Source organism: Clarias gariepinus, chromosome 4 (genome assembly GCF_024256425.1).
Source record: "Clarias gariepinus isolate MV-2021 ecotype Netherlands chromosome 4, CGAR_prim_01v2, whole genome shotgun sequence".
Taxonomy (NCBI): domain Eukaryota; kingdom Metazoa; phylum Chordata; class Actinopteri; order Siluriformes; family Clariidae; genus Clarias; species Clarias gariepinus.
The window spans coordinates 9,531,713-9,544,908 of record NC_071103.1 but is presented as its reverse complement, the minus strand read 5'-3'; the positions used below and the strand labels follow the sequence as shown (position 1 = coordinate 9,544,908).

The following is a 13,196-nucleotide window of genomic DNA, read 5'->3' as shown; positions in this document are numbered from 1 at the left end:
ATCACAAAGGAGTTTCCTGCAATGGAAAAGTACTCTAACTAGTTACTTTTCTCAGAAAGTAATGCTGTAATGTAACTGATTACTTTTTAAAGACAGTAATTTTGTAATGTAATTAGTTACTTTAAAAAGTAACATCCCCCAACACTGGTGTGGATTTAAATGTTTGAGATTGTCATGAAAACAGTGACTTTCACTTTTGTCCCAATACTTTTGTCCACCACTATTTATTTATTACAAAAGTAGATATAATGATGATGAACTTGTGTGTGTGAGTATATAATACTTTAGGACAAATTTATTTAGTCCTAATTTTTTTCATTGCATTCAATATGTGTTGTTCTCAGCACATCACCTGGCCTCACAATGGAGATGAGGATAATGTTTGTTTACTTGATGCAAAATGCTGTATGTCAGGCTATAATTCTCAGATTATTGTCAGATATCATGTGATATTTATGTAGATTTTTTTTCTTTTTTGGAATATATTATACTTTATGTAAATGTGTGTTAATATGACTTAAAAAGATTAAAAACATGTCCAGTAAACAGTTCCAGTGGTTGTTATTCATAAAAATTAACAGCATTAGATGGTGTCCAACTTAAAACAAAATTGCAAATAACTAAGTTTCACAGGCCAAAAGCAGAATTGACTTGCTTAGCATTGATTTATCCTAAATTAGTCTAGGTTATCTGATAAGCAGTGGTTATCAGATAACTGTTGTATTACAAATGCAGCCATTATATATATTTCACTATTACACATTTAGTACAAAATTTATAAATGGGATCATTGCCAACTAATAATTAGACACACATCCTAATGATCAAAAATATTATAAATTACCCATTCAGGAATTACAGACATGTTCATACACACATTCATTTTGAGGTTCATATAAAAGAGGAAAAAAGAAATAATTTTTTTTTTACTTAAGGACTGCCTTTTAATCCTTTGCAGTCAACAACTGAAAAGACTGTCAAGTCTGAAACCCATGGACATGACCGATGCCTACAGTAGTTTCCACCCTCAAGATTCTTTGCCAGACTTTCACTGCAACTTGTTCGTGGGTCTTTCTACCTTTGTCTTCACTTAGTGAAAAGCACGCTCTACTTTAATTTACTTGCATAGTCATGGTACACCTGGCCATGCAAATACTAGTCAGCCACTTGTTCCATTATTTATGAGCCTCAACCCAACGTTTGTGACAGTTTTAAAATTCCAGACAGAAATTTAACCTTAACGATTGCTGTAAGATTACAACTACTTTCCTTGCAGTTGCACACAGTCAGAGCACGCTGACAAACTCTGAAGTGTCATTTCATTCCCCAATCACAGAAAATTATTTTCTTTTTTTTTTTCAATTTCCCAGTGCCTTTTGGTGTTACTAAACATCGTTCGACTGTCCCTTAAAAACTTCCATTAGCCCTATACATGTGAAGGTAACTAATTTCAGAACTATTACTTTGATAAATTATCACCCTGGACATTTTCAGTAAAATAATGCTGGTACGTCACAGCCCTAGACTAATAATTACCTCACTGCTCAAGTTCCTTTTAAAACTCAGTAGTATAAAAACAGTTTTTAGACAATTTAGTAGCAGACTCACTATTTTTGCCAGACTACATTTATAACCTTTTTTACTTACTGTACTCTTTTTCTTTTACCGGAAAATTTAAAGGTAGGGAAAATTTGGCAGGATTTGTAGGAATCTGAAGATCATGTACACAAATTTACACCTCACTTGGGGATTCCTGAGTTTTATGCATTTTAGGCTTCAGAAAGTAAAAGTCCTTCTTGAATTTCTGACATAATTCAAATAATTATGATGCTATTTTGCTTCCATACAGGCTTCCCAGTTCTTTCTGACTGTATTTGTCATTTTAATTTTAAACAGCCCTCCTCCAAACACACACACACAAAGTTTTATTCCAGTATTAAACTCTGTGCTGTTGCTGACTGCCAGCTCATTATTTATTTTTTAACTGCGTAGTTCACAGAGCACAAAAAAGAGTGTTAGAGGATTTGGTGTATGTGGTGAAACACGGTATTGCACTTTTAGCATCATGTTCAAAGGAATGCCAGGCCGAGTTGCCTTCCCTTTCTGGAAAAAAAAAAACAAAAAAAACGATAGGATAACCAATCAGAAAATGCTTTCTTCCTGGCTATGCCAAACAGTTGTCTGGACGAGGAAGAGGGTGTCGGCTGCTGTATATAATGGCTGGTCCGTCCCTCTATGACTCACTTTCTGCTTCTCCCTGTTTATTTTTGCTGGTCTAGATCTCTGTGCAAACCTACGGTGAGTAGAAAAAGGTTTGTTGAGAATGTGGTCAATATGGGAAATGTTCTGAAGAGTCTATGTCATTCAGAGTATGAATTACAGTAGTTTTTATTATTATTTATTTGCAATGTTTGTTTTGCCTTTTTTATTGAAAATAGTATTGCTGCTAACTGACTGTGAAAAGTTTTTTTTTTTATGTTCCACACTCAGTACTTCTAATTGTGCCATTTGTACCATTCTTAGACTGAAATGTGAACTCTGTAAAAGATTTAAGTCCAAAAACAGAACCAGGTGAATAAGAATACAAGAGGCTGTACTTGCACTGGAGGATGCTATGCAGGGAAATATTTAGTTTTGTTGATTTTCGGCGGCTTTCTTTACTCAGTTTTGTTCATTAACCCACTGTCTTCATCATAAAGAGCAGCTAGGGCGTTGGTCATAATACGCTTCTGTCTAAACTGAATGGTTTACTTTACCACTCCTCTTTGGTCAATCCTCCTTCTTTTCCCCCTATTATTTCCTCTCTCCTCCCTCCTGGATTATTTGGTGATTCATCCAATCACAGCCCAGAAGGAAGCACTTTCTTACTCCCCTTAGGCAAAAGATAGGCAATAGCATGTTTTTCTTTTAGTGTGTGTTTGTGCTTCATTTAAGCACATCAGTTGTTGAACATTTGCTCTATAAAGGAAAATATTATAGTTTTTTTTAAATATATAGTAACAAGTTATTTTTCTAATCTTTTCTTTTTAAAGGACATCATGTCTAAACTGCCGCAAGCCATGACAATGCTCATCGATGTTTTTTATAAATACTCTGGCAAGGAGGGAGACAAATTCACACTTTCCAAGGGAGAGCTAAAAGATCTGCTCAACACTGAGTTGGGAAATCCAGCCAAGGTATGATATGTTCTTAGACCTTACAGAAGCGATTCATTAATTCTGGTGTGAAAAGATGAAATGTCATGCTGTTTCTTTGTGTGTTTTGGTTAAAAGAGTGCCTCAAACCAGGCGCAAGTTGAAAAAATTTTTAAGGACCTGGACGCTAATGCTGATGGTGTCGTGGACTTCCAAGAGTATGTCACCCTGGTGGCCTGCATTACCATGGCCTGCAACGAATTCTTTGATAAGAAGAAATAAATGGAGACTGGACCTTACCAGCCCTAATAGTGCTTAAACACACAGACCAAATATCTGTATTTTGTATTTGTTTATTTGTTTGGTTGATATGTTTGGCATCTCACTATGACAGGTGAATGGAGCAAATGAAACTTTAAAATAAAGTATTTTAAAAAGTTTGAAATAACACAAGCCTGTGTTGTAGTGTGTGTGTGCATGCGTGTGTGTGTGTATGTGCATGCGTGTGTGTGTTGATACAAACTATGATACACAAACACGTGGGGAGTTCAAGTCAACCCAGGACTTTTGATTGTGCAGAATAACAAAACACAATAAAAAGTAAAAACACCCTTTATTTCTTTATTTAATCCCCTAATACACTAATGCACTTATCACACTGATTCACTTGTATGTGGATACATACAGGTAGAACATTTTGTACACCTCAGCTATGATCAGACTGCCTGCTTCATGTCTGAAACCGTGGCCTCCTGTGAACTCCTTTAGTGGCCCAAACGTATAAATTGATTGCAGACTGTATGGGGCATGTGCTATTATCTCCCAGCCGAGTTCCTGTAATGTGAATGACTGTGTGTACAGTTCCCATAGACATATGCATCTCCTCCGTAAGTTGGCAACAAGCTTGTAACGACTCAGGTCTCGCATTGGGCAGAGCTGTGAGAGAACAGTGTGTGGCTAAAGCACATATAAATAACACATAAGCCATCAGAAGGGGTTGACTCTTCCAGAGAGGGCGAGAGTTTATTTTTGTTTCTTTTCAGTTCTCCAATTAATAATCCCATGCTATCTTTAAACGGGGACATCTTTAAACGTAAAGATAGTGTGTCTCTATATTAAAAGCATGGTGGTGTAGTGGTTAGCACTGTCGCCTTGCACTTCCAGGTTCTGGGTTTAATTTCTGCATCTGGTCTGTGTGCATGAGTTTGCGTGTTCTCCCCATACTTGGTGGGTTTCCTCTGGGTATTCCGGTTTCCTCCCACAGTCCCAAAACATGCAGATAAGTTCCTAAAATGCCCATAGTGTGTGAATGTTGACTGAAGGTCCTACCAGGGTCGTAAAATGGAAATAAATACAATGGTCAACATTGGCCTCCACGGCCCTCAGGTGGACTACAGAGGTTCCTAGATTGATGGATGGACGGATAGTCAAAGTAAACAAGTCACATTAAATAGCAAAAAAAAAAAAAAAAATGGCTGTTATTTGTTTCATGCACCATACCATGCAGTACAAATATTTTAATGACCGATTAAATGGCTTCACATCCAGCTTGCTTCCTGCTTTCTCCCAGAAAGTGCCTAGTGCACTACACAGACAGTTATAACAAGTAAAAAGACAAATACAACAACAAATAATAAGCACAGACTCTTTCCTGAAAACTCCTTTCCTGTTATGAATAATGTGCTTGATCAGGTCATAAGTGTTTATTAATTTGTATATATTCTGGGGTATGAACAGGTATGCTGTGTTAAATGTATAATTCATAAACATACAGGACTGTTCAGGACTTGATAAACTGGTCTTTGAGATGATGAAACAACTTTCGAGTTTAAAAATGAACTAATCCTCGTGATGTTTGTAGGAACTGTAAATATTTGTTCTTTCGAAACTTTAGAAATACATAAGAGGCACAATTAATATCTTAAAATATCTGTTCATAGATATTCTTTATTCTTTATTAACTCATCTTCTAGGTAAAAAGCAAAATATTACCATGCTGTTCCACAGATTCCAAGGCTGGTAAGAATAGATAATAGAATCTTGTGGTTTATTAAGAGGCACAATTAATATACTGCATGAACTCCTTGCTTATCTGTCAGAATGCGCACTTCTTCAATGGTTAATCTAAAGAATACAGACTTCTTGAGAAGATACAGTACATGTCTTGTTCACTTCTTTACTACAATGTTGCAATAATTTAATGAACCCTAGTGCAAAACCCAACATCTTACCAGATCTTCATAAGTCTTTATCTTTACACAAAGTCAGAGGGTTATGTGTATACTGTAGGCTACTTATGGCAGCATTTATTTTGAATTTAAATGCTATTTAAAAAAATATTGAATAATAATACAAATAATAATAATATGCAATATCTTAAAATATTTGTTCATAGATATTCTTTACTGATATATTGCTTGTTTTGAGGCTGGTGCAAATACAATAAAATAGTATTACAGAGCTACCGTTTATACCCTGTAACAAAAGAAAATAAAGTCAATAAATAAAACCCAATGTGTTTGTATTTTTACTGAACTGAAGGATTTTCATCTCTTCTAGAAGCCTGTGTTAGGAGAGTAAACGTTTCACATGGACCAGTCAGATAGTAAATGCCTCCATCTTGTGGTATTTTTAGTCATGAAATTAAATGCTCTAGAATTAACTGAACTGTGGCAGGAGACCCATCTGAATTACTAGCTGCACCAGAACACTCCCTCACTCATCTTCTATACCGCTATACAGCTTATGTACATGAAAAGAAATCATGTAACACGAAGATGCCTTTAAAAAATAAATAAAATGTTCACCTATATAAACTACTGTAAAGAATAGTTAAAATGCATAAACTGAAGTCACTATTTTGGTGCGCATCAGTTGTAAATAATAAATGAAATATGAAATGCATCAGTATCCTACAATACACTTTATGCATTTTAATTGACGTTACTGTTACTATAGATTTATATAGTGCTGTGAAAAAGTATTGTTTTTTTTATTTGCATATTTCTCACACTAAACAAATGTGAGATCATTAAACAAATTTTAATATTACACAAAGATAACCTGAGTGAATACAAAAAAAGCTGTCCAAACCTGTAAAAAAGTAATTGCCCATAAAATAAATACCTGGTTGTGCCAACAACTGCAGTCAAGCTTTTGCAATAGCTGGCAATGAGTCATTCACATCGCTGACATTTTGGCCAACTCTTCTTTGCAAAATTGTTTTAATTTAGCCAAATTTGAGGGGTTTTGAGCATGAACGGCCTGTTTGCTGTTCCACAGCATCTCAGATTTAAGTCCAGACTCACAAAATACTTTCTGGTATTCTGCTTCAGGAAATTTTTGTAGAGCGCAGAATTCATGGTTTCATTTATTATGGCAATTGCCCAGGTCCTGAAGCAGCACTAGACCATCACACTACCACCACCATGTTTTACTGTTGGTATGATGCCCCTTATTTCCTCCAAGGTTTCTGTTTTGGGAACTTTGTGTGGTCACCCAATCCACACACCTGTTAATGTGTTCCAGAAGAAAGTTGGTGTAAAAACTGATATTAATATTTGATTCAGTGGTGGCCTGAGCAGCTAAGAATTTAAGTTCTAAAATATGCCTGTGCTATCAGGGAATAAAAACGCCATACTGTAGAGGTGATAAGCTGGTCATTCAGTACTTTCAGGTCATTGACTGACAAGAAAAGAGTTTTAAAAGATACTTAACAGGTTGACCCTAATGACCCTAATGGCTTCCCATGATTGCAGCGTGGTTCCCCGGCTGTGTTTGATAATGGTTTATTTAATATGGATAATAAGATGACTGAGGAAACATCATCAGGTGTGCTGAACAGCCAGTTTCATTAGTCCAAGTATTCAAGAATACAGACACGTCTTAAGTCATTGTTTAAAGATTGCCAAAGACTCAGCTGTACGGACATCTAGAGGAAATTCATTCCACCATGTAGGTGCCAGAACAGAAAAGAGTCTTGATCTTGCTTGATCCCTGAGATATGGTGGGACCAGGCGAGCAGTCATGGAGGATTGGAGGAAATGTCGGCGCATATCGGGCAGAGCCCCGCCCCCACCTCGGCTACTCAGACCACATCTCTGTTATGCTAATTCCAGCATACAGACCACTCGTCAGGCGCTCAAAACCGGTTCTGAAGCAGGTGAAAACCTGGCCAGCAGGAGCCATCTCTGCTCTTCAGGACTGTTTCGAGAGCACTGACTGGAACATGTTTAGGGAGGCTGCAACTTACGGTGACTTCACTGACTTGGAGGAGTACACGTCATCAGTGACCAGCTACATTAACAAGTGCACCGATGACGTCACTGTCTCCAAGAACATCATCTCACGACCCAACCAGAAACCCTGGATTACTGCGGAGGTGCGTGCACTTCTGAGGACCCGAGACTGTGCCTTCAGAGCGGGAGACAAGGTGGCCCTCAGAACAGCAAGGGCCAAACTATCTCGGGCCATCAGAGAGGCAAAGCGCGCACACGCCCAGAGAATCCACAATCACTTCAGGGACAGCGGTGACACACGGCGCATGTGGCAGGGCTTACAAGCCATCACTCACTACAGGACGACATCACCTGCCTGTGACGGTGACGGCTCCCTCCCAGATGCGCTGAACAACTTCTACGCTCGGTTCGACAGGCAGAACGACGTGGCGGCGAGGAAGTCCACCCCTCCTCCGAACGACCAGGTGCTGTGTCTCACTACAGCTGAGGTGAGGAAAACTCTACGCAGAGTCAACCCACGTAAAGCTGCTGGACCAGACAACATCCCAGGCAGAGTGCTCAGAGAATGTGCTGAACAGCTGGCAGATGTTCTTACCGACATCTTCAACATCTCTTTGAGCAGCGCCGTCGTTCCCACGTGCTTCAAAGCCACCACCATCGTCCCCGTGCCCAAGAAGTCTACTGTGTCCTGTCTCAATGACTACCGTCCCGTTGCACTTACACCCACCATCATGAAGTGCTTCGAGCGGCTCGTCATGAGACACATCAAGACGCTGCTGCCCCCTTCACTGGACCCACTGCAATTTGCGTATCGTCCTAACCGCTCAACGGACGATGCCATCTCCACTACACTCCATCTTGCCCTCACACACTTGGACAAGAAGGACGCATACGTTCGAATGCTGTACATAGACTTCAGCTCAGCATTCAACACTATCATCCCCCAACAACTGATCGGGAAGCTGAGCCTGTTGGGCCTGAACACCTCCCTCTGCAACTGGATCCTAGACTTTCTGACCGGAAGGCCTCAGTCAGTACGGATCGGGAACTGCACCTCCAGCACCACCACACTGAGCACTGGGGCCCCACAAGGCTGTGTGCTCAGTCCCCTGCTGTTCACACTGCTGACTCACGACTGTGTAGCAACACACAGTTCAAATCACATCATTAAGTTCGCTGATGACACGACCGTGGTGGGTCTCATTAGCAAGAACGACGAGTCAGCGTACAGAGAGGAAGTGCAGAGGCTAACGGACTGGTGCAACAACAACAACCTGTCTCTGAATGTCGACAAGACAAAAGAGATGGTTGTTGACTTCAGGAGGACACGAGGCGACCATTCTCCGCTGAGCATCAACGGCTCCTCTGTGGAGATTGTCGAAAACACTAAATTCCTGGGTGTCCACCTGGAGAAGGACCTCAACTGGTCCCTCAACACCAGCTCCCTACACAAGAAAGCCCAACAGCGTCTCTTCTTTCTGAGAAGACTGAGAAAGGCCCAGCTTCCACCACCGATCCTGATCACCTTCTATAGAGGGACTATCGAGAGCATTCTGAGCAGCTGCATCACTGTCTGGTTTGGGAATTGTGCCATATCGGACCGCAAAACCCTACAGCGGATAGTAAGGACAGCGGAGAAGATCATTGGGGTCTCTCTTCCCTCCATTGAAGACATCTACACCACACGCTGCATCCGCAAAGCCAACAGCATTGTGGCTGATCGGACACACCCCTCTCACACACACTTCACACTCCTGCCATCTGGAAAAAGGTACCGAAGCATTCGGGCACACACATCCAGACTGTGCAACAGCTTTTTTCCACAAGCCATCCGTCTCCTCAACAAAAAGGGACTGAACTGATAAACACACACACACACACACACACACACACACACACAAACATTATCACTCAGCTTAACTACTACAACTCAACTACATTAATACATCAAAACACTGTGACTGGACTGACAAATCAACACAAGCGCAGACACACTGACCCACACAAACTATCCTACACACATCTGTAAATGCCTCACTGTTTATCTCTTCTGCACAATATTCATTACTTTTTGCACAAATACCAATTCTTGCTGCTATGTTTTTTACTACCTCAACACCATATTTTATGTCTTATGTTTTTTTTGTTCTGATATGCCGTTGTCGTCGCACTGTCACTTTGTTGTTGCTCGTTTTGCACATTTGCACGTGCACTTTATGTTGTTGTCTGTTGTCTGGGAAGAAGAAACCTGTAGATAGTCTTTTAGTTAGTTTTTTTTTTTTTTTTTTGTTAATTTAATTTATGTTGTAATTTATGTTAGGAATATCTGTCTTGTCTCTGCTAGCCAGCTAACTAGGCCTCCTAGCTAGCTAGTTTAGCTTCTTTGTTAATTTATGTTGTAAGTTTATGTTGCATGTGGCACCTTGGTCCTGGAGGAACGTTGTTTCGTTTCACTGTGTACTAACTGTATATGGTTGAAGTGACAATAAAGCCTACTTGAACTTGAACTTGAACTTGAAATGTGATGCAGTGTGTGGTGTGATTAAGGCTGAGAGTTGTGATTAGGGCTGAGTTGGCAAGCGTCAGGGTTTTGAATTTAATGCAGGCAGCTACAGAAACCAGTGCAGGGAGCAGAGAAGTGGGTGGTGCGGGAGAACTTGGAAAGGGTCAAAACGAGACGTGGAGCTACATTCTAGATGAGCTGCAGAGGACGAATGGTGGACAGAGGCAAACCTGCCAGGAGTGAATTGCAGTAGTCCTGTCTTGAAATAACAAGGGACTGAACAAGTACCTGAGTAGCCTGTGAAAAAAAAAATGGGTGGATTCTTCTGTTGTAAAGAAGAAATCGACAATTAAGTTTGGTTTTACTCAGATTGAGCTTCCGGTGATGAGCTACCAGCCAGAATGAGATGTCCGCCAGACATGTTGAGATTTGGGTGGAAACCTGAGTGTCTGAGGGAGGAAAGTAGAGAATAAGTTGTGTGTCATCTGCATAGCAATGGTATAAAAAGCCATGCGATGATATGAACTTACCAAGAGACTAGGTATAGAGGAAGAACAGGAGAGGACCTGACAAGTACTCACCCCACTGGTATTGAGTCTCCCACCAATAGAGAGTCTGCGTGGGGCAGATGTGGATCCCCTCCATGTCACCTCATACAACCTATCTTCTAGGTAAGAAGCAAAACATTACCACGCTGTTCCACAGATTCCAAGGCAGGTAAAAATAGATAATAGAATCTTGTGGTTTATCGTGTCAAATGCATCTGACAGGTCCAGGAGGATGAGGACAGATAATACTGTAGTTAAGTTGATCTAGCAGCATGGAGTCTGACAGAAGGGCAATCCCATTTTGAATCCGGATTGGTTGGGATCATTAAGGTTGTTCTGTGAGAGATAGAGAGATATTTGGTTGTAAACAGTCTTTTCAATAGAAATAAAAGTGTGAGGCGATACGGGGCGACAGTTGCTGACATCTGCTGGATCCAGACAGAGTTTCTTGAGGAATAACCTTTGCCTTTCTTAAAAAATGATATGGAATGGTTGTGATGAAGGGAATGGAGTCTTGTGAGATGGCCTGGGGCATTGTGAGTCTAATAAACAGGTAGTGGAATTGGAGGATGAGATGATTTTTAACATCTCGTCAGTTGACAAGTTGAAGAATTCTGCTAAGGGAAAAGAGAGAAGGTCCTGAACTTCTGGTGTATGGGGTTGGATAGGGAACAAAGGTCTGGTGTTGGCTGCAATTTTCCTCGTCGTAGAATGTGGCGAAGTCATCAACAGCCATAGAGGATGGGGCAGGAGGAACTGGTGGTTTGAATAGTGAGGAGAAGATATTGACAAGAAATCTTCCTTGGATTAGATGACAGAGGGGATAGGAGGTCCATGGATGAAGAGAGAGAGGAGAGAAAAGTATGTTACAGTCTCTAATGGTAGAGGGAAAAAGGATTATGGATTTGGGAGGGATGATAGGGTACAGGAGGGGGAGATAAAGTGAAGGTTTCTGTGGGTAAGATATAAGATGCAGGGAAAATGTAAGATGTGGGAGTTGTGTCTGAGGCTGCTAAGGCCATGTCCACACATAGCTGGAAATTTTTTGAAACTGTGAATCTATATAACTCATTGTTTCAATTATATTATTACATCTCATACATTGGAGGACACAAAACGTATCCCAGAGAGTTTTCGGTCTGTATGTCTGTCCAGCCAGATTATGTCACAGCATCACGCAAAACTAGCTGAACAGAATTTAATGGAACCTTTACAGTATTTAGATATCTGCCTGAAGTTCAACCTGCGTCATAAGTGAAATTAAAATGTTGAATAAAAAAAAAAGACACTTTCTCAATGTAAACAAACACCTGCAACAATTAATTTGAAAAGATAACCTGAATATTTTTACTGGCATTAGTTTCATCAGAGGCGGACAGAGTACACAGGTTCATTACTTGAGTAAAAGTACAGGTCCTTGCTAAATTTTACTCAAGTACAAGTAAAAGTTCTACAATTAGATGTCTACTTAAGTAAAAGTACTGAAGTACTTGTTTTTGAAAGTACTTGAGTATCAAGAGTACAAGAGTACATTTTCTAAATATTGCATTACTACTGCCACAGTTCTTACATTTATGTACAGAAACATCCTACGTGGAGTACATCTAGTTAGGCCAGTGTAAGTATGTATCCAATGATGTAAACATTAAAGCACTTTTTATAAGTCGCTCTGGATAAGAGCGTCTGCCAAATGCCTAAATGTAAATGTAAATGTACATCTGAGAGGCTAGCTACAGCTGGCCAACTGGCGGGTGTATGTGGCTTCGACCACCCAAACATAACCGGGAATGTAAAAAGCTGCATTATCGCAGCTAGCCAATCATTTAGTGCACTTTTGTGTAGCTATAATCTAGCTTAGAAATGTAAGGAAGTTTATTTCAATGTACGTAACTTGACATTTTTGTAGGCAGTGATGAAGTTCTGTTTCGGTAAACACAGCAAACACTTGAAGCGAAAAACTATCATTAACTTGTTCAGAAAATTGAAATAGTTTCGCGAGGTGGGGCCACGGCTTGGCACATTCCCGGGATGGACCTGCCAACTGGATCTTCATCCATTGTTTCGTCCATGGTTTTGTCTCTTGTCTAAATCATTATCTGACCATGGAGTTGACTTTGGCGGAAAGTTGAAGGTGATTGCTGATAGCCTGTGGTAGAATCAGTGGTGCCCGCACAATCAATCGCATTTGAGAGGGAAACAACAAATTGAGGGTTTCTGAGATTTTTCTTTTTTTTCCCTTTTTTTTTAGAAGAAGTAATGGGTACTCACGCTTATGGATGGAAATGTAGCAGAGTAAAGAGTACAATATTTGCCTCTCAAATGTACTTGAGTAAAGTCATGAAAACTCCCCTAAAAAGGTTCTCAAATAAAGTACAGATCCCTCAAAATTGTACTTAAGTACTGTACTCGGTTACTGTCCGGCTCTGAGTTTCACCACTAAAATATTTTTACCATTGAAATAACAGCGCTGAACAGAGCTTTGGCTGATGACGAAGGACATAAAACTTAGTGTAACCAAGGCATATACTCAAGCTTACAAAAAATATATATATATTTTTTAACTCTTTTCCCTTTAACGACAGGTCCTTTAACTAATAAATCTATACTATAAGATTAATTATTGATGAATGAACATGCTCGAGCTTTATTCGTTACCTAATTACTACATTTCCCATAATGCGCAGATTTTTTTTTTAATTACGTAATAAGAAAAACAGAAGAAGCGCCTGGTGACGGAGCGGCGGGGGGGCGTGGCTTCGTTTCTCTGGGCAGC

General features: G+C 40.0%; 1 protein-coding gene across 1 annotated transcript; it reads left to right on the top strand.

Moving 5' to 3' along the window:
• Positions 1 to 2,175: 2,175 nt before the first annotated feature.
• LOC128519825 (ictacalcin-like) lies at positions 2,176 to 3,512 on the top strand. The gene is made up of 3 exons (XM_053493714.1): positions 2,176 to 2,298; positions 3,033 to 3,176; positions 3,273 to 3,512. The coding sequence occupies exons 1-3, from the start codon at positions 2,236 to 2,238 to the stop codon at positions 3,414 to 3,416; spliced, it is 351 nt and encodes a 116-aa protein (XP_053349689.1). The 5' UTR covers positions 2,176 to 2,235; the 3' UTR covers positions 3,417 to 3,512.
• The last annotated feature ends 9,684 nt before the right edge of the window (positions 3,513 to 13,196 follow it).